At 41.8% G+C, this 19715-nt stretch overlaps 1 protein-coding gene across 3 annotated transcripts in view; it reads right to left on the bottom strand.

The window, feature by feature from the left end:
* dync2h1 (dynein cytoplasmic 2 heavy chain 1) overlaps nucleotides 1-19715 on the bottom strand; it is a 565214-nt gene that overhangs the window by 490384 nt on the left and 55115 nt on the right. For all 3 annotated transcript variants that reach the window (XM_043691805.2, XM_043691808.2, XM_043691806.2), the window contains exons 15-22: nucleotides 14642-14803; nucleotides 14088-14186; nucleotides 9658-9797; nucleotides 6337-6565; nucleotides 4607-4734; nucleotides 3359-3474; nucleotides 2255-2382; nucleotides 851-1000 (exon numbers count right to left, since the gene is read on the bottom strand). In XM_043691805.2, coding sequence (XP_043547740.2) covers nucleotides 851-1000; nucleotides 2255-2382; nucleotides 3359-3474; nucleotides 4607-4734; nucleotides 6337-6565; nucleotides 9658-9797; nucleotides 14088-14186; nucleotides 14642-14803 — 1152 coding nt within the window. The remainder of the gene's footprint in view (nucleotides 1-850; nucleotides 1001-2254; nucleotides 2383-3358; nucleotides 3475-4606; nucleotides 4735-6336; nucleotides 6566-9657; nucleotides 9798-14087; nucleotides 14187-14641; nucleotides 14804-19715) is intronic.

Here is a 19715-nt window from a genome sequence, read left to right as displayed (position 1 = left end):
TTTATATTATCTGCCCCAAATCCACTTTGACCTATCCTTGCCTTGTACAGTGTTCTCGTGAAGCTCATTGGAAACATAAGGTCAACACTTCATTTTTCTAGTTGGCACTTTACAACTCAAAAGTAACTGCAAAATTGAATTTGAACACTATCACTTTTCAGACAACAGCTGCAAGCAATGATTCTGCTATTTCCATTTACTCCTCCATTAGATTTATTTTTAATTTTTGAACTGTCCCATTCCCATCCCCTTTTGAGTTGTACTGTCATCCCTTTGTCATTTAATTTTTAATGCCTTTCACCCTATCACAGGTCTTCCATTTTACTTTTCCCTCTTCCCCACGCTTCTCCTCATTTCCTATTTTTGTACTTAATTAAATCTGATCCATATCTAACTTTTTCCAATTGTAATAAAGAGCATTAACCTGAATAGCTAATGGTTTCTCTCTAAAGATACTGTCGTCATGGCTGATTATTTCCAACATATTCTATTTCACTGTACCACTTCACTGTGACAGATAACCAAGCATGAAGCGAGATGCAGTGAGCGTAAATATAAAAAATTCTTTTCCAAAGAATCAATTTAAAAAGGAGCTTTCTTTGTCATAAAACTATGGAAACCCAACCAAGGAACGCTAACATTGACAGACTCTATAGATCACACTAAGATAGCCAAACAAAAGAATTTTAAAAATTCAAATAATCAAGGCAGAAAGTAAACAAATAATTATTTACGCCTTCCCATCCATAAATCTCAAGTTCACCTACAAATCAATTTACATGAAAAGTACCAGGCAAAGCTCATGCAGGCTTTTATGTGGCAATTAAAGACATAAAACTAATGTACTTACTTGTTCTTTCACCATTAGTTGATGGCTCTCCATCATCAGTTGAAATTTGTCCCATTTCGCTCTGAGGCTGCTAAGAGTTTCAAGACCGCCACCTGCTACAGAGCGGAGCAGCTTGTTTTTATCTTCAGCATCTTGAAACAAGGGTAAAACCTTAAAGAAATGAAAAGATAGAAGTCAAACTAAGTGCAAAAAATCTAATAGTAACGCAAAGAAAGTATTATAAATGTAGATCAATTATAAACTAGTCCTATGCTCATCTAATTTTTTTAAAAATCTATTGCCCTTAATGTGAAGAAATGGTAAAAATGAACAACAAAAGCTTTAAATAAGCACCATTTGGGCAGTAATCATTATTAATTCTTAACATAAATATGGATTTTAAAAACTGGGTGATAACTATCTTGGCAAGGCATCCAACTGAATCTGCTATTCATTAGAATAATCTTTGCACATTGAGGTTTAAAGTTCCAAGCAATTTGCTTAGTCTACGCACCCATAACAACACAGAAAAGAAAAGCAGGCTTCTTGAATCTGTGAGCAGGGAACCGTATTTGTCTTTAACAAATCAGGTCTAAGGATGCAGAAACAAAGAGCGCAGGGAAGGAGAAGATAGTGTAATTTAGAATGGGTGAATTCAACAGCAAGAATGAACTTAAATTTAAAAAACTGGAAAGTCCTGTTTGAAGAATACCAAGAAGCATGGACAAAATGTTCCCATTTGCAGTTAAATTGTTTGCTGAGATTCATGGCACTACCCTGTCCATCATATCTCAAAATTACTATTTTGACGCAATCCCCTGCTCATTACTATTATTATGAAAGTAGGCTCTTGGACACCTTTCTCAGGGGATTGCAACCAGAGAGGCAGAGGTGCTCGCCACTGATGAAAATTTTCAACTTTCTCACCTCGAGCACAAAATATAAAGTCCAAATGCAGACAACTTTAGATGCAGCAAGCCAGGAACTACCCTCGTAGTGGAGCGTTCAAGCCTGAACATTCGGCATTTGCCCCAAAGGAAGAAAGTTTGCTCCTCAATTCGAGGAGTCTAAACTGGAGCTCCTAGCAGACAGGTTGGAGGAGAGGAAGGCAGTCCTCTTATCACCTCATCCCCACAGGATTCCACGGTACCAGGCACAAATTACAGCCCAAATCAGTGCTGTGTCCCAGATGAAGTGGGACATGCAGCAGTGTAGAAAGAGGTTAATGATCTATGCTCCACAAGGGTCAGGACAATCTCCTCTCTGTTATCTCACACTCACAGGGCTACCATTCACTAATTCTGCTACTCTAAATGCAATTCAGAACAACTTGAACTTAAATATGGTCAAAATGTGTACAGTAGATAAAAAAAATAAGCAGTTTAACGGATCTGTGCTTTGCATTTATTTGCAAACTGCTCTTACATGAGGTTTCTTTGAAGCAATTTCTGTGTGCTTTGAATTCGCCTCTCCAATTTCTTCAACTGTCTCAGGTCGAGTTGATAGTATTTCCATTGCATCACTCACAAAACTATCAATCTCATGGATATTCACTGTACAAAATAATTACAATTAAAAACAAAATGAGTGAGCAGCAGCTGTAAAATATCATGACACAATTAAATTACTCTGTTTTAAAATTTAGTATTTTACTATTCTTTCTTCATTGTACCACAGGATCCAACAGCAAAAGTAGGCCATTCATCCCATTTAATCTACTCGACCATTCAATGAGATCATGACTTAACTGACAATCCTCAACTCCACTTTCCTGCCTTTTCCCAATCATCCCTGAACCCCTTACTGATTAAAAATCTGTCTATCTCAGCCTTAAATATACTGAATAACCCAGTACAGACTGCCCTCTGCAGTAATGGAAAACAATGGTTGCCATGCATTAACCAGGAATCGAACCTGGGCCAATTCTACCACTGAACCACCAATGTAACCATTTTAATATAGGTATTTATAAAAGCTGGCGTTCCAATTGGAAAGTAAGTTTCGAATGACACAATAAATATAACTTGCATCAGTCACTGTTTTAAATAAATTATTATTCAAAAGGAAAAGATTATTTAATCTTGTGGTTCTAATGGTGTTATATTATGAATTTTACATGACACCATTTTGCTACAACCTAGGTACATGCAGTTTTATAATATTTACAAATAAATTGGGGATCTACCGATGATAATTTAATTCCAAATTTCAGCTATAATCCAACAAATAATTATGTTCACCCCACGAAGCAATTCATTGCCATTCAACTAGGTCAATTAGGAGTGGGCATTAAACGCAGGCCTTCCAACTAATGCTCACATCCCATTAACGAATAAACAAAGCAACATTTTCAGCAAATCTGATCATGTAAAAACAAGAATATCATGGCATTCTTATGTTTGCCCTGATGAGTGTAAGACAACAAGCTTCGGCAACATGTCTCCCTTTTGAACAATGTGCAAACTCTGTATTACCAAGTAAGCATTAAAATTAACACTAACTGTACCACACGTAATAAAAATGTCTTACCTTGAATGGACTTCCTTAATGACTGAAGTAAGGCATCAAATAGCATCTGAATATGGTCATCAATCATAGCTTTCACTGGGTTACAGTTAATTGTAATACAATCCACTTTGATGACACTGTAAGATTTGCATTTTTTAAACAAAATTTCCATTTTGGTCACATAGGAAAAATAAGTAAGAAAAATTATAATCTTGCTTATATTCATTTCTCCTGTACAAATAATCCTGTGGCTCTCATCATGACAATGGGAATGAGATAAGATCAACAATGTTTTGCTCAGAACCAGGGCACAGGATAACAGAAGAGTCATGAAAATAGCAACTCTGAGTCAAATGTTCACTGTGTTGAGGGGGAGGCATGCCAGCAATGTTGCATTGTGTCGACTTTCTAACATAGTCCCACCCTCTCGCAAATTTGATGGAGGCCGCAGGTCTGGATCCAATCATCAACTTTGGCATTAAATTTGATCTTAATAACCAAATACAATGCTCATCTCAAAGTCACACAAGTTAGACCACTAGCAATACATCTTCTGCCCGGGTCTGTTCCAGCAAGGGTGCTCACTTGTGGCTGGAGATGAGCCGGAGAGATGCTGTTTCTGGGCACACATTTGGATAAGATATCTGTGGTAATCTTGGCGTTACCAGTAGAACTCCACCTCAAGAATCCCCACTTGTGCCCATGAGGGAGCAGACTTGATCAGAGGGTTTTGCTGTATAGATGATATTTCAGTTACAGGGGCTGAGGGAGCTGATGATGACATTGTCCCATGATCATAATCACCTGATGAAGGAACAGCACTCCGAAAACTAGTGCTTCCAAATAAACCTGTTGGACTATAACCTGGTGTGTGATTTTTAACATTGCCCCATGAAGCATTCATCCCTCAACATCACTGCTGACTACCTCAACCCTTTCATGGGATTTAAGAGTATTAAAGGGATTCACCAGCTGAGGCACAACTGGAATCCAATTTAAATCTTTGTGCAATGGGCACCACTGAGCCGCAAATGCTACTGAATAGGGTGTAGATTCTGAGCATTTTGGGACACTCTATTGAATCCAACTAATATGATACCGCATATGGCTGACTATGAGATTTATCACTCACTCAAATATGACATCAACAAATATTTAATAAAGAAACCTAAGAACACTTTAATCATTTCCTGCTAAATTAACCTTTTCATTGTCATGCCAAATGCTTTTCAAAATAAAAGGCATACATATAAATAAATTAAATTCAACCTTGGAAGCTTTTCAGATTCCTTCCCTCGTCCTTTGAGAGCCTTAAAATTCTTCTCCCAGTCATTTACAGTGTGGAGATGTTCCTCAATTAATGCCTCGACATCTACTTGTCCAAGTACAATCCATTCCTTTAAATGGAGAAAAAAAATCTATTTCTAATTATTACAGTTAATAGCTCCAATGAACTACTTGTGATTTATTGTATTCATTTTCAATAAAACAAAATCAATAAAAAATGTGACAAACTAAAATAACTAGGAAGTATAACATTCTGTTATATGCAAACTTGATTACTTTGAATTGAACTTTCTGGCTAGTGTTTCCTGCAATTATCTTAAACTATCTATAATACAGTACCAAGTAGGTTAATGTTATATTTTAGGATTGTTTGTCATTCTTCTTTAGGTTTGAAACAATTAATTTTAATATTAATTTTGTTCCAAGTACAACTATTGAGGCCTTCTACAATGATCCCTCCACTTTCTGAACAACTGTAAGAAGTTTATGTACCTTTTAATCAATAACATTAAGACCATCTGATTTTAGAGAAGATTTGTAGCACAGCTGTGGATCAAGTTGCAAGTTTGCTCACTGAACTGGTAGATTTGTTCTCAGACATTTTGTCGCCATGCTAGGTAATATCGTCAGTGAGCCTCCAATGAAGTGCTGGTGTTTTGTCCCACTTGCTATTTTTGTGTCTTGGTCTGTTGTGGTGAGTGATATCACTTGCGATTCTTTTTCTGAGAGGTTGGTAAGTGGGGTCCAAATTGATATGTTTGTTAATGGAGTTCCAGTTTGAATGTCAGGTCTCTGGGAATTCCCTGTTAGCCTGTCCCAGGATGAATGTATTGGCCCAGTTGAACTGGCGTCCTTAATTCATCTGTGTATATGGTTACTAGTGATAGTTGGTCATGTATTTTGGTGGGAGAAAGTGAGGACTGCAGATGCTGGAGATCAGAGCTGAAAATGTGTTGCTGGAAAAGCCCAGCAGATCAGGCAGCATCCAAGGAGCAGGAGAATCGACGTTTCGGGCATGAGCCCTTCTTTCGATTCTCCTGCTTCTTGAATGCTGCCTGACCTGCTGCGCTTTTCCAGCAACACATTTTCAGCATGTATGTTGGTGGCTAGTTGGGGCTCCTGTATCCTGGTGGCTAGTTTTCTGCCTGTCTGGCCAATGTAATGTTTGTTACAACTCCACCACCCCCCTCACCCCTCTCTCCCTCTCCTCCCCTACCCCCATCCTCCAACCCCAATTATCTCTGGAAATCCCAAAGACCTTTCTTTCCTCCCTCCTGATTCTCATGCCTACACTGCCCCAGCAACATTTTCTAAAACGAGGACTATCACAACCCCTCTACTACCTCTTTGTCTTACATGTGCCAAATGTTCTTCCAATGAAACACAACCAGAGAAAAACCAAAGCCAAGATCTGATGCCGTCTTACAAACTTTTTTCCTGCAAATTGATTCCATTTCTTTCATTAACCAGATTCATGGGCTGATCCAGCTTAATCATGTTCAGAAACCTATTTGATCCAAGGTTAAAATGCCAGTGCAATAATATCTCCAGCACAAAGACAATATCTTTTCAAGGAAAGAAGCAGCATAAGCATGATGAGCCATATGACTCCTTCCTTTGCCATATTACTGTTTGATTCAATAAGATACAATAGTATTTCTCAAACTAAAAATCTAAATTAGTTTGGTGAAGAAGATAATAAACTGCTTTACTTGAAACTTCTCCAATGCTGCTGCCAGGCGTTTGAATAGATCTTCTGCTTTACGGAAAACAGTAACAAAACCTTTTGCATTCCTCTCTATCATGACAACAAAAATGGGGTCTTCTCCTGGTTCACATGTACCCTTGAATTGGTTTGGAATAGAAATAAACCTCTTCATTTCTCTGTAGTATTTTGCCCGCAGTTCTTCAAATGGTGGTTTAAACTGCAGCCTTCCTTGTCTGCATAGAAAATAAGAGACAAAAATTGTAATCGCAAACAATGTAATTCAATAGAGCTTACAAAATATCAAATTGACAATATGCTACCCACAGTCACTTAATTAGAACTAATCAAAATGTACAGAAGATTGCACACATAGATTGGCCCTAACTCTGCAGTTGGATGGGTTGCACAGACCTAATGCTGCCCAGGACTTTGTCAAGGATTCAGCCATACAGAAACAGAGAATTGATTTCTGCCAGAAATCAGGCATGCAGCAATTTTGGTGAGTTTCATGGAAAGTTCTTATCCACGGGGCCAAGCAGGTTTTCTTATGCTCTCATCCAAAGCTCACTCACTAATTATACTCCACACCTCAATGGTACCACACTCACTGTATCCTCCGAGTCAGCATAGGCGGAAGTACCTACCCTTACCAGGACATCCAGGATCCCTGGCACCAGTGCCATGATAATAATCCAGCTGTGTACCCAATACAGTGCTGCCAGTGTGCAGCTGCCCTGCATGGAGTGTTTCATTTGCCCCAGACATGAGGCAGAGAGAGACCCGGAGGTCCTGATAAACTGAGCAATGTAGAAGAGGGCTATCTTTTTCCTGCAGGACCAGCAAAATGACGATGACCCTCAGACTGTGTCAGCCTGATCTGAGGTTGCCACCTGAGTCAGTATTATTTCCATAGTCAGGAGGAATGCACATCAATGCTGCAAGAATGTCAATGCTCATCTACCTTTTGCTCTTTATCATTGCTACTATACACATGTCAGACCATAACATATAAGAGCAGAATTTAGCCATTCAGCCCATCAGGTCTGCTCCATTATTCAATCGTGACTGATATATTTATCAACTCCGTTCTCCTGTCTTCTCCCCATACCCTTGATCCTCTTACTAATCAAGAACGAATCTACCTCTGCCCTAGATGCATTCAATTACTTGGCTCTACAGCCTTTTGTGACAATGAGTTCTACAAATTAACCATCCTCTGGCTAAAGAAATTCCTCCTCAGCTCAGTTCTAAATGGTTGTGTTTTCACTCTGAGGCTAAGCCCTTGAATCCAAGTCCCTCCTACTCATGGTAACATCTTTGCCACATCCACTCTATCCAAACCTGTCAGTATTCTACAAGTTTCAATCAGATCCTCTCTTATCCTTTAAACTCTAATGAGTACAGACCTAGAATCCTCAACCGCTCCTCATATGGCGTGCCCTTTAACGCAGATCATTCTTGTTAATATCCTCCAGATCCGCTCCAAAGCCAGCACATCCTTCCTTAAATATGGAGCCCAAAACTGCTCATAATATTCCAATAGTGGTCAGACCGGACCCTTTTACAGCCTCATCAGTAAATCCCTGTTCTTGTATTCTAGCTCTCTTTAAATAAATACCAATATCGCATTTGCCTTCCTAACTGCCAACTGAACCTGAATGTTAACCTTAAGAGAATCCTGAATGGGGACTCCCATGTCTCTTTGTGATTAAGATATTTGAAGCCATGCCCCAGTCAGAAAATAGTCTATGTCTCTATTCCTCCTACCAAAGTGCATAACCTCACACATTCCCCCCCATTATATTTCATGGGCTACTTCTTTGCCTATTCTAAACCAGTCCTTCTGCAGCCTCCCCACCTCTTCAATTCTATGTGTGCTTCCAGCTTTCTTTGTGTCATCTGCAAACTAAGCAACAGTGCCCAGAATTCCTTTATCCACCTACTTCCTGCCAAGGCTCATGCTCCACCTTTCTCACTATTGCCTGCAACATGATCCCTCATTCACTTGCTCTCACCCAAACCTCCACACTACTAATTCTGCATGTCTACACCGCCTACTCACTCACTTAAAACCTCATCACATTTGCTCCACTGGCACCAGCACTAGAATTTTGCTGGCAGCTTTCATCTCATTCAATCTCTCCCTTTGTCTCGTTGCAGGAAAAGATGGTCTACAAGAGGATAGAGAGAGCCAAGATAGGTAGTGGCGTGCCTAACATTCAGGTACACACCCCCTTAGGAGGAAAGGACCCTGTCCCCTTAGCCCCACCCCCATCCAGGTCCCAGGCACATCCATATGCCAGATACAACTGTACACCATTCCCAATCAGATGAGCTATGCTCTTACTGAATGACAAAGCAGATTTGAGGAGCTGAATGGCCAACTCTTTCTATTTCTTATGGGTATTTTTAATCAACCTATTCAGAGATGTCTTGACACACCTCGGGAGGTGGGCCTTGAATCTGGGCCTCCTTGATTAGAAGTAGGGACACTATTACTGCACCACAAGGGCCCACAATTCCTTATTATAATCCCTGCAGTGTGGAAACAGGCCCTTTGGCCCAAGGCCAAAGTCCACACCAACCCTTCGAAGAGTAACCCATCCAGACCCATTCTGATACATGATTTGGAGATGCCGGTGTTGGACTGGGTGTACAAAGTTAAAAATCACACAACACCAGGTTATAGTCCAACATGTTTAATTGGAAGCACACTAGCTTTCGGAGCGATGCTCCTTCATCAGGTGATAGTGGAGGGATCGAGCCCTCCATTATCACCTGACGAAGGAGCGTCGCTCCGAAAGCTAGTGTACTTCCAATTGAACCTGTTGGACTATAACCTGGTGTTGTGTGATTTTTAACATTCTGATACATTTACCTTTGACTAATAACCTACATTATGGACAATTTAGCATGGCCAATTCCCCTAAACTGCACATCTTTGGATTGGGGGAGGAAACCTGAGCACACGGAGGAAATCCACGCAGACATGGAGAGGATGTGCAAACTCTACACAGACAGTCGCCCGAAGCAGGAATCAAACCCAGATCCCTGCACTGTGAGGGAGCAATGCTAACCACTGTTGTCTGTATTGTTATTAAAATTCCAATTTGAAGCACTTGATAGAGTCATTGATCCAGACAGACTTTTGGTGAAAGAGGCATTAAGTTTTTATTTTGATAATTATCAAATTTACCTTGATATTTTCAGAACAATCAATCAGTTACAAATTGCAATTGGAATAGTATGGTTATTCAATAAACTGGATTATCCCCATAAAATAAACATTAAGCAATATATTGCATGATATATTTCAATTTCTTACTTGAATGTCAACTCAACAACAATTTCAGGAAGGTTTTCATTCAAGGCTTCCAAGCCCATCTGATATTGATGTTCCAGTGCTTTGTACAACTGATGGTTCCAGTGCTGTCGCCATGCCTTCATATCACCAGAATGAAAGCCCTTGAAAAAAAAATGTAAATATAAAATAACCTCCAACTAACACATAGCTATTATAGGAATGGGAACAAGTCATTCAACCCCGAAAGCTTGTTCTGCCATTCAAATACGTCATGGTGAAATTATACTACAACTTACCCAGCTATGTTTCAGATGCCCTGATACCCAAAATCTCTGTATCACCCAACTGTCCCAGCATCTCAGACATTTGGGAGATACAGGATAGAATTTAGTATTATCGCCAGAAGTGAGTTTGGATGAAGGAGAATGAATTTAATCGGCGAGAGAGAGGGCAGACTCAGAACCTCACCACCTTTCTACCTCCGCCTTGATCAAGTCAGAGTGTTTTTTCAAACAGCATGAAAACAGGTCCTTTGTTCCATCATGCCTATGCCGGTCATCAAACATCATCCACTAAAGAGGAAGCAGTGGCATAGCAGCAATGTCATCGGATCAATAATAATACAGAGGAACCACGATTATCCAGCATTCAATTCTCCGAGTATTAGATTGTCCGGCAAGATCGCATAGTCCCGATGCTTTGCTAAACTATGTTATCCAGCATTCAATTATCCGGAATTCAATTAAACAAACAAAATACTCCCCGCCCATGTCCTTCGGATAGTCGAGGTTCTGCTGTATTCTAGGGACAAGGGTTCACTTGCCACCATGGCAAATAGTGAAATTTCAATTTAATAAAAAGTTAGCCTAACAGAAACCACGGAACCAGCATTAAGCGTCAGAAATGATTTCTCAGTGAAGAAAATCTGCATTTCTTACCTGGTCTGGCCAACATATGACTCCAGACCCACAGCAATACAGCTGACTCTTAACTGCCCTCTGGGCAACCTGAGATGGGCAATAAATACTGGCCCATCCAGCGACACCTACATCACATGAACGAATAACAAAAAATCCCATTTTCTTGCACTTCACCTGTAGCCTAGTATTGTATGGCATTTCAAGTGCTCATCTAAATAGTTCTTAAATGTTTTGAGGGTTTCCACCTCGAGCATCCTTTTAAGCAGTGAGTTCCAGTTACCCGCAACCCTCTAGTTAAAAAACTTTGCTTCAAATCCCCTCTAAACCTTCTGCTCCTTACCTTAAAACTGTGACCGACATTACTGACACATTTACTGAGGGGAAGCATTTCTCCCCATTTACCCTATGTCCCTCAGAACTTTGTACACCTCAATCAGACTCCACCCATTTCGACCTTCTCTGCTCCAAGGGAAATAACCACAGCCCAGCTCGCCTACCTTCATGCCAGCCCAGGCAATACACTGGCACGGTGGCACAGTGGTTAGCACTGCTGCCTCACAGTTCCAGAGGCCCGGGTTCAATTCCCGACTCAGGCAGCTGACTGTGTGGAGTTTGCACATTCTCCCCGTGTCTGCGTGGGTTTACTCCGGGTGCTCCGGTTTCCTCCCACAGTCCAAAGATGTGCAGGTCAGGTGAATTGGCCATGCTAAATTGCCCGTAGTGTTAGGTAAGGGGTAAATGTAGGGGTATGGGAGGGTTGCGCTTCGGAGGGTCGGTGTGGACTTGTTGGGCCGAAGGGCCTGTTTCCACGCTGTAAGTAATCTAAAAAAAAAAATCTAAATCTTTTCTGCACCCTCTCTAGCGCAATCACATTCTTCCTAATAATGTGGTGACCAGAACAGGACACAGCACTTCAGCTGTGACTTAACAAATGATACATACAACTCCACCATAATATTATTTTCTCTTACATTCAATGACTAATGAAGACAAGTACCCCATATACCATCTTAACCACCTTATCTACCTATCCTGCTCTCTTCAAGGATCTCTGGACATGCGGACATCAAGATCCCTTTGATCCTCCATACTGCCCAGAGTCCTATCATTTAATATGTACTGCCTTGCCTTGTTAGTTCGCCAAATTGCATCACGCACACTTCTCAAAAGTACATTCCATTTGCCACTGTTCAGCCAATCTGATGAACCTGTACATACCTGTAGTTTGAGGCTTTCCTCCTTATTTACTGCACCACCATCTGTAAACTTAAGTAACAAGGAGGAAACGCTCGTGGATAGCCTTCCCATACCAACACTAACTGAAGCTTATAAATGGACAATTAATGGCTAGTTAAGGAATTCATCTCACTACCTCTGGTATTCCAACAACACTTGGGGAGCCCTAAAGGCAAAACCACATTTAATTTTCTTGCCGACTTCTGATGTTGGAGAGGGTTTTCTCTTTTTCAAAGGCATTCAGTGTACTTGGTATTGAGAAGTGACAGGTGAGAAAGCTGAAAGCCATCACTTTGCCTTTTGTCTCAAACTACTCATCGCTCTCCCTGACCCCGTCTGCTCAATCTCAACTGTGACTTGGGTCCTGCTCTAATTCTGATGGATGTATTGTCAGCACCTGCCACTGCTCCCCAGGAAGAAGGCAAGAGAATGTGGTTGAGACACATATCAGCCATAACTGAATGGCAGAGCAGACTCGATGAGTCAAATGACCTAATTCTGCTCTTGTATGTTATGGTAGTGCTAACTACACTGTGATAGGTAAATTGACAGGTGTAAGATGACCAAGAATGACCAAAGGAGCAACAGTGAAAATAAACGAGCAGGAGATGGAATTTTTCTTTCAATTCATTCATGGATGAGGGCATCACAGGTTGAAGTATGGATAAAGGAGTAGCATTAGGCAGCCTTGCAACATAGAGCCATAGAGTTATAGTGATGTACAGCACAGAAACAGACCCTTTGGTCTAACTCGCCCATGCCAACCAGATATCCCAACACAATCTAGTCCCACCTGCCAGCACCCGGTCCATATCCCTCCAAACTCTTACTATTCATATGCCCATCCAGATGCCGTTTAAATGTTGCAATTGTACCAGCCTCCACCACTTCCTCTGGCAGCTCATTCCATACACGTACCACCCTCTGTGTGAAAAAGTTTCCCCTTGGGTCTCTTTTATATCTCTCCCCTCTCACCCTAAACCTATGCCCTCGAGTTCTGGACTCCCCGACCCCAGGGAAAAGATTTTGTCTATTTATCCTATCCATGCCCCTCATGATTTTATAAACTTATATAAGGTCACCCCTCAGCCTCTGATGCTCTAGGGAAAACAGCCCCAGCCTGTTCAGCCTCTCCTTATAGCTCAAATCCTCCAACCCTGGCAACATCCTTGTAAATCTTTTCTGAACCCTTTCAAGTTTCACAACATCTTTCCAATAGGAAGGAGACCAGAATTGCAAGCAATATTCCAACAGTGGCCTAACCAATGTCCTGTACAGCCGCAACATGACCTCTCAACTCCTGTACTCAATGTTCTGTCCAATAAAGGAAAGCATACCAAACGCCTACTTCACTCTCCTATCTACCTGCAACTCCAATTTCACGGAGTTATGAACCTGCACTTCAAGGTCTCTTTGTTCAGCAACACTCCCTAAGACCTTACCATTAAGTGTATAAGTCCTGCTAAGATTTGCTTTCCCAAAATGCAGCACCTCAACTTATCTAAATTAAACTCCATCTGCCACTTCTCAGCCCATTGGCCCATCTGATCAAGAATCCGTTGCAATCTGAGGTAACCTTCTTCGCTGTCCACTACAACTCCAATTTTGGTGTCATCTGCAAATTTACTAACTATACCTCTTATACTCACATCCAAATCATTTATATAAATGATAAAAAGTCATGGACCCAGATCCTTGTGGCACTCCACTGGTCACAGGCCTCAGTCTGAAAATCAACCCTCCACCACCACCCCCTATCTTCTACCTTTGAGCTAGTTCTGTATCCAAATGGCATTCCGTGAGATCAAACCTTGCTAACCAGTCTCTCATTGGGAACCTTGTCGAGTGCCTTACTGAAGTCCGGATAGATCACATCTACTGCTCCGCCCTTATCAATTCTCTCTGTTACATCTTCAAAAACCTCAATCAAGTTTGAGAGACATTATTTCCCACGCACAAAGCCATGTTGACTTCCCTAATCAGTCCTTGCCTTTCCAAACACATGTACATCATGTCCCTCACGATTCCCTCCTGATAAATATTAGGTCAGTGGTCAGTGGTTCAGTGCCCCTTGAATACTGTATGAATATACAGTATTGTATATTATTACCAAAATATTGACTACCCATTTAATTTTCCATTAATTTTTACAGAGTAGTAAGCTGTAATTACATAATTAATACATAAACAAATTTCCTATGTCTCTCAGAATTAAACAACTGTGAGCCCATTACATTTATGAATATAAATGTCTTAAGTTCTAGTTATAATGCAATAAACATTTAGGTAAAATACCTGTGACTCAAGAGTAGAGAAAACAAATCTCAGCTCTTGCAGTCCATCTTTCCATCGCTGCTGTTGGCGAAGTAGATCAATACTCATAAGTGCTACAACCTATAAAAATAAAGCATCCCTAATCAATAGCCATACCAATGAAATAATTTGTCAACAACAACTTATACTTTAAACAATATGTTGAAGTTTTAAGTTAAGTTCAGTGCTATAAACAAGGGCGACAGAGAAGAATAAATTTTCAATCAAGATTGGGTTCCAGGTTGGAGGTGGGTGGATCCACAGTTACTTTGCAAGTTCCCAACAAGATCTCAATATGAACCATTTTCAAACAAGTAGGCACAGGGTTGTAACAAGTACCTGCTGATGTAATCAAGTAGTTAATTGTCCAGTGTTTGCAAACTATAGACCTGTCAGGTTGCTTCATGACTAAATGACATTTTGTTTCAAAATAAAGGGTATTTCTAGCCTTTATTTATGTAATAATATATGTGTATGTGCAAGAATGAATGTGATTGTCTAAACAATGTTTCCTATGCCATAATTTATATTCTTACCTTATCACGGAAGTCAGTGTGACATTTCCTCAATTTTCTGTTTTCTGTGGTAAGGCGCTCCGCTGCAGTGTTGAGTTTCTGAATATAAGCCTCCAGCTCCTTTGGGTTATCCCAGGTAATCTGTAGTTTGCTGCCAGATTCCTTGGATCCAGCTTTTGGATTCTATTTTAAAAATGAGAACTTTTTTTTTCCATTTTTACACGTGATATGTATGTGTCCTTGGCTTAGCTAACATTTATTTGTCATCCCTAATTACCCTGCAGAGGTTGGTGGGGCCTTCCTGAAGGACTTAATGTGTAGGGACAAGTTAGTCTTTGCCGAATTCCTAGCCTCTGGTCTGCACGTATAGCTACGCAACGTACACAAGCTGGTTAAGATCAGTTTCTGATTAAGGATAGCCCTCAGGATGTTGATAGTGAAGAATCCAGCAACAATAATGTTATGGAACATCAAGGATAGATAGTTTGATTATCTCTTGTTGGACTGGAACATTGCCTGACACGTGGCTATTACTTTCCACTTATCAGCTACTTACAAACCTGGATGTTGCTGTCCAGATTTTGCTGCCTATGGGCATAACCAGCTTCAATATCTGAGGATTTATGAATTATGATGACCATTGAGTACTCATCAGCAACCACCCCCACTTTTGATCTTATGATAAAGGGAAGGTCATTCCGGAAACAAAAGAAGATGGATCAGCCTCGGATACTACGCTAAGAACCCCTATAGTGATATCTTTGAATTGACATGATAACCATCTTCCATTGTCCTCATAATGACATGAGGAGAAAGTGAGGTCTGCAGATGCTGAAGATCAGAGCTGAAAATGTGTTGCTGAAAAAGCGCAGCAAGTCAGGCAGCATCCAGGGAACAGGAGAATCGATGTTTCGGGCATAAGCCTTTCCTGAAGAAGGGCTTATGCCCGAAACGTCGATTCTCCTGTTCCCTGGATGCTGCCTGACCTGCTGCGCTTTTCCAGCAACACATTTTCAGCTCATAATGACATGAACCAGTAGAGATCTCTTCCCCAACTGCCATTGATTTCAATTTTACTAAGGCTCCTTGACGCCATTCTTGGTCAAAGGCAACTCTGATGTCAAGGATAACTTCAAATCTGGAGGTTATGTTTGGACCAAGTCTTTAATAAGGTCAGGAGCCGAGTGGCCCTGCCAGAATTCAAACGTAGCATCAGTGAGCAAGTTATTCCTTTGGAAATGCTGCTTGATAGCAATGTCAATAACCTCTTCAATCAATTTGTTGATGATGGAGAGTTGACCATTATGTGGTAACTGGCTGGGTTGGATTTGTCCAGCTTTTTATGCACAAAGATACCAGGGCAATTTTCTACATTGTCAAGCAGATGTCAGTGTTGTAACTGTTCTGGAACACCAATTACTAAGCTACTGGCAAGTCACTGTGCTAGCAGAGTATATTCTGAGCAGCTAGACAGGATCAGAAGGAAGCATGTACAATCAAGCAGTTTTCTTTGCTTTAAATTTATCAGCCATGACGATATGTGATTACACAGTTGCCTCTGCTCCCTGGAGAAGAGAATTTTACAAACTAATCATCCACAGATAAAAAGCAAATCTCATCACTGTCTTAAATGGAAGATGCTCAATTTTTAAACTGTGTTCCCAGTTCTAGCAACTCCCATGAGGGGAAGGATTCTCTCAGAATCCACACTGTCACGTGCCCTCAGATTGCTGTATGTTTCAATAAAGTCACCTCTTAATCTCCTCACCTGCAATGGATACAGGTTCAACTTGCTCAAACATTCCTAGCAAAAGAGAGGATGGAAGTGTACAACAGACAGTGGAGACAGCAGCTTCTGAAACAATGTAAGAGTGGAGTGACAGCAGTTTCATAAAGAGAAATAACTGATATGAGAAGGGCAGTGGTGGAGGATAAAAAGCAGCAATGGAGAGCCACTCAACCTGTTTCTGTCAAATTCTGGATCAGTGGTGCTGGAAGAGCACAGCAATTCAGGCAGCATCCGACGAGCAGCAAAATCGACGTTTCGGGCAGAGAGGAATAAAGGCAGAGAGCCTGAAGCGTGGAGAGATAAGCTAGGGGAGGGTGGGGGTGGGGAGAGAGTAGCATAGAGTACAATGGGTGAGTGTGGGAGGAGATGAAGGTGATAGGTCAGGGAGGAGAGGGTGGAGTGGATAGGTGGAAAAGGAGCTAGGCAGGTCAGACAAGTCCGGACAAGTCAAGGGGACAGTGCGGAGCTGGAAGTTTGAAACTAGGATGAGGTGGGGGAAGGGGAAATGAGGAAGCTGTTGAAGTCCACATTGATGCCCTGGGGTTGAAGTGTTCCGAGGCCCCCCTATGACCCACCCTCCCATCCTGGCACTTTCCCCTGCCACCGCAGGAACTGTAAAACCTGTGCCCACACCTCCTCCCTCACCTCTATCCAAGGCCCTAAAGGAGACTTCCACATCCATCAAAGTTTTACCTGCACATCCACTAATATCATTTATTGTATCCGTTGCTCCCGATGCGGTCTCCTCTACATTGGGGAGACTGGACGCCTCCTAGCAGAGCGCTTTAGGGAACATCTCCGAGACACCCGCACCAATCAACCAAACCGCCCCGTGGCCCAACATTTCAACTCCCCCTCCCACTCTGCCGAGGACATGGAGGTCCTGGGCCTCCTTCACCGCAGCTCCCTCACCACCAGACACCTGGAGGAAGAACGCCTCATCTTCTGCCTCGGAACACTTCAACCCCAGGGCATCAATGTGGACTTCAACAGCTTCCTCATTTCCCCTTCCCCCACCTCATCCTAGTTTCAAACTTCCAGCTCCGCACTGTCCCCTTGACTTGTCCGACCTGCCTAGCTCCTTTTCCACCTATCCACTCCACCCTCTCCTCCCTGACCTAACACCTTCATCTCCTCCCACACTCACCTATTGTACTCTATGCTACTTTCTCCCCATCCCCACCCTCCTCTAGCTTATCTCTCCACGCTTCAGGCTCTCTGCCTTTATTCCTGATGAAGTGCTTTTGCCCGAAACGTCGATTTTGCTGCTCGTCGGATGCTGCCTGAAATGCTGTGCTCTTCCAGCACCACTGATCCAGAATCTGGTTTCCAGCATCTGCAATCATTGTTTTTACCTGTTTCTGTCAAAGCTGAAATGAGATATCACTGGAAAACAGTTAGGTGATTGGTGAATATTTCTTCTGTGTCTCTCTTGATTTTCAGCAAGTATTGGATGCCCAAGGAACTTCTGCTTGTAATTAGCTGGAATGTGAGCTTCAGACATTCAATATATTAGAGATGGAGACAGATACCTGAACAGCTTGTTTCAGGAAGCAGTGGAACCATTTGGGTCAATTACATTAAATTTGGTCTGTCAGAAATAAGACAGTGCGACTACAAGTGAGGCAAGTACGGGAATCTAGAATTTAGCTTTGGAAAAGACTAAGTTAGTACCCTTTTCCAATACGTACAAGGCTCTTGCTTCCAGTAGTAGACAACAGATGTGTAGAGAGGATGAGCAAACTGACTACACCAACGTGGTTGTGAGTGCCATTCAAGTTGGCGGAGAAAACAAACTGCAGTAGCAACAGGGGAATAGAAGCTGTTTTCTCCAGCAAAGAGGGAGACTCCTGTAGCCTGTGTTGTCAAGCTATTTACAATTTTCAGGACTGGAGAGGGACCTTGAGTGGGAGGAGAAGGATTCCTTGATCGTGTACCATGAATGCACCAATGGTTTTTGTAGGACTAGGAAAAAGATTCTGCTGAGGGATTACAACCACCTTAGGGCTAAATTTAAAAGCAGGACCACAAGAAAAATAATAACAGTATTACTATCTCAGAAACATGCAAATTAGCATATTCCTACTTTCCTCATTATGGGTGTCATGAAGCAAGAGCTACTTCTCACATCAATCTTTGAACCATACGTTTGATTCATTCATCTTATTTACTCTAAACCAATTTGCTTGAGGCTCAGGTAGGAGAGGTAATAACCTTTTGAATTTCTGCTTTTAAATTTAGCACCTAGTTACTCCCGACACAGAATTTCATTCCTAGACCTCCCATTGTCTTTATTACAAGTACGGACAACAGTTTTATATATGCCCCCTCGTATTGCTAGCTCTCTAACCCCGAGCAGATGCCTAAACCAGACAGCCGGAAAGCAGCAGCTTTGAAGGCTTTTTGCCCCAAACTTCAGAGAACTGAATCTATTTCCTGACTATATTGACCCCTACTACCATCACATTCCTATTTACACACTCTCTCATGACATATGCCATGGTAATCAAAGTTTGGGAGAAGATTTGTAGCTCGGGTGCTCGTTGTTGTGTTTCTGTTCAGCAAGCTGGGAATTTGTGTTGCAGACGTTTCGTCCCCTGTCTAGGTGACATCCTCAGTGCTTGGGAGCCTCCTGTGAAGCGCTTCTGTGATGTTTCCTCTGGCATTTATAGTGATTTGTATCTGCTGCTTCCGGTTGTCAGTTCCAGCTGTCCACTGCAGTGGCCAGTATATTGGGTCCAGGTCGATGCGTTTGTTGATAGAATCTGTGGATGAGGGCCATGCCTCTAGGAATTCCCTGGCTGTTCTCTGTTTGGCTTGTCCTATAATAGTAGTGTTGTCCCAGTCAAACTCATGTTGCTTGTCATCTGAGTGTGTGGCTACTAAGGATAGCTGGCCGTGTCGTTTCGTGGCTAGTTGGTGTTACACTACTATTATAGGACAAGCCAAACAGAGAACAGCCAGGGAATTCCTAGAGGCATGGCACTCATCCACAGATTCAATCAATCAATAAACACATCGACCTGGACCCAATATACCGGCCACTGCAGCGGACAGCTGGAACTGACAACCGGAAGCAGCAGATACAAATCACTATAAATGCCGGAGGAAACATCACAGAAGCACTTCACAGGAGGGTCCCAAGCACTGAGGATGTCACCTAGACAGGAGACGAAACGTCTGCAAAACAAATTCCCAGCTCGGCGAACAGAACCACAACAATATGTCATGGTAAGTTTGTTCATCCAAACTATAGCCCTGTTCTCTTTGATACAATCCTCATACTTACCTCACTGACAGTCACAT

This window comes from Chiloscyllium plagiosum, unplaced genomic scaffold, assembly GCF_037043375.1.
Source record: "Chiloscyllium plagiosum isolate Xiang-an unplaced genomic scaffold, Cpla_swu_hap1 HiC_scaffold_6, whole genome shotgun sequence".
Classification (NCBI taxonomy): domain Eukaryota; kingdom Metazoa; phylum Chordata; class Chondrichthyes; order Orectolobiformes; family Hemiscylliidae; genus Chiloscyllium; species Chiloscyllium plagiosum.
The sequence above is the reverse complement of the archived record's forward strand: the minus strand, read 5'-3'. Positions and strand labels throughout refer to the sequence as shown.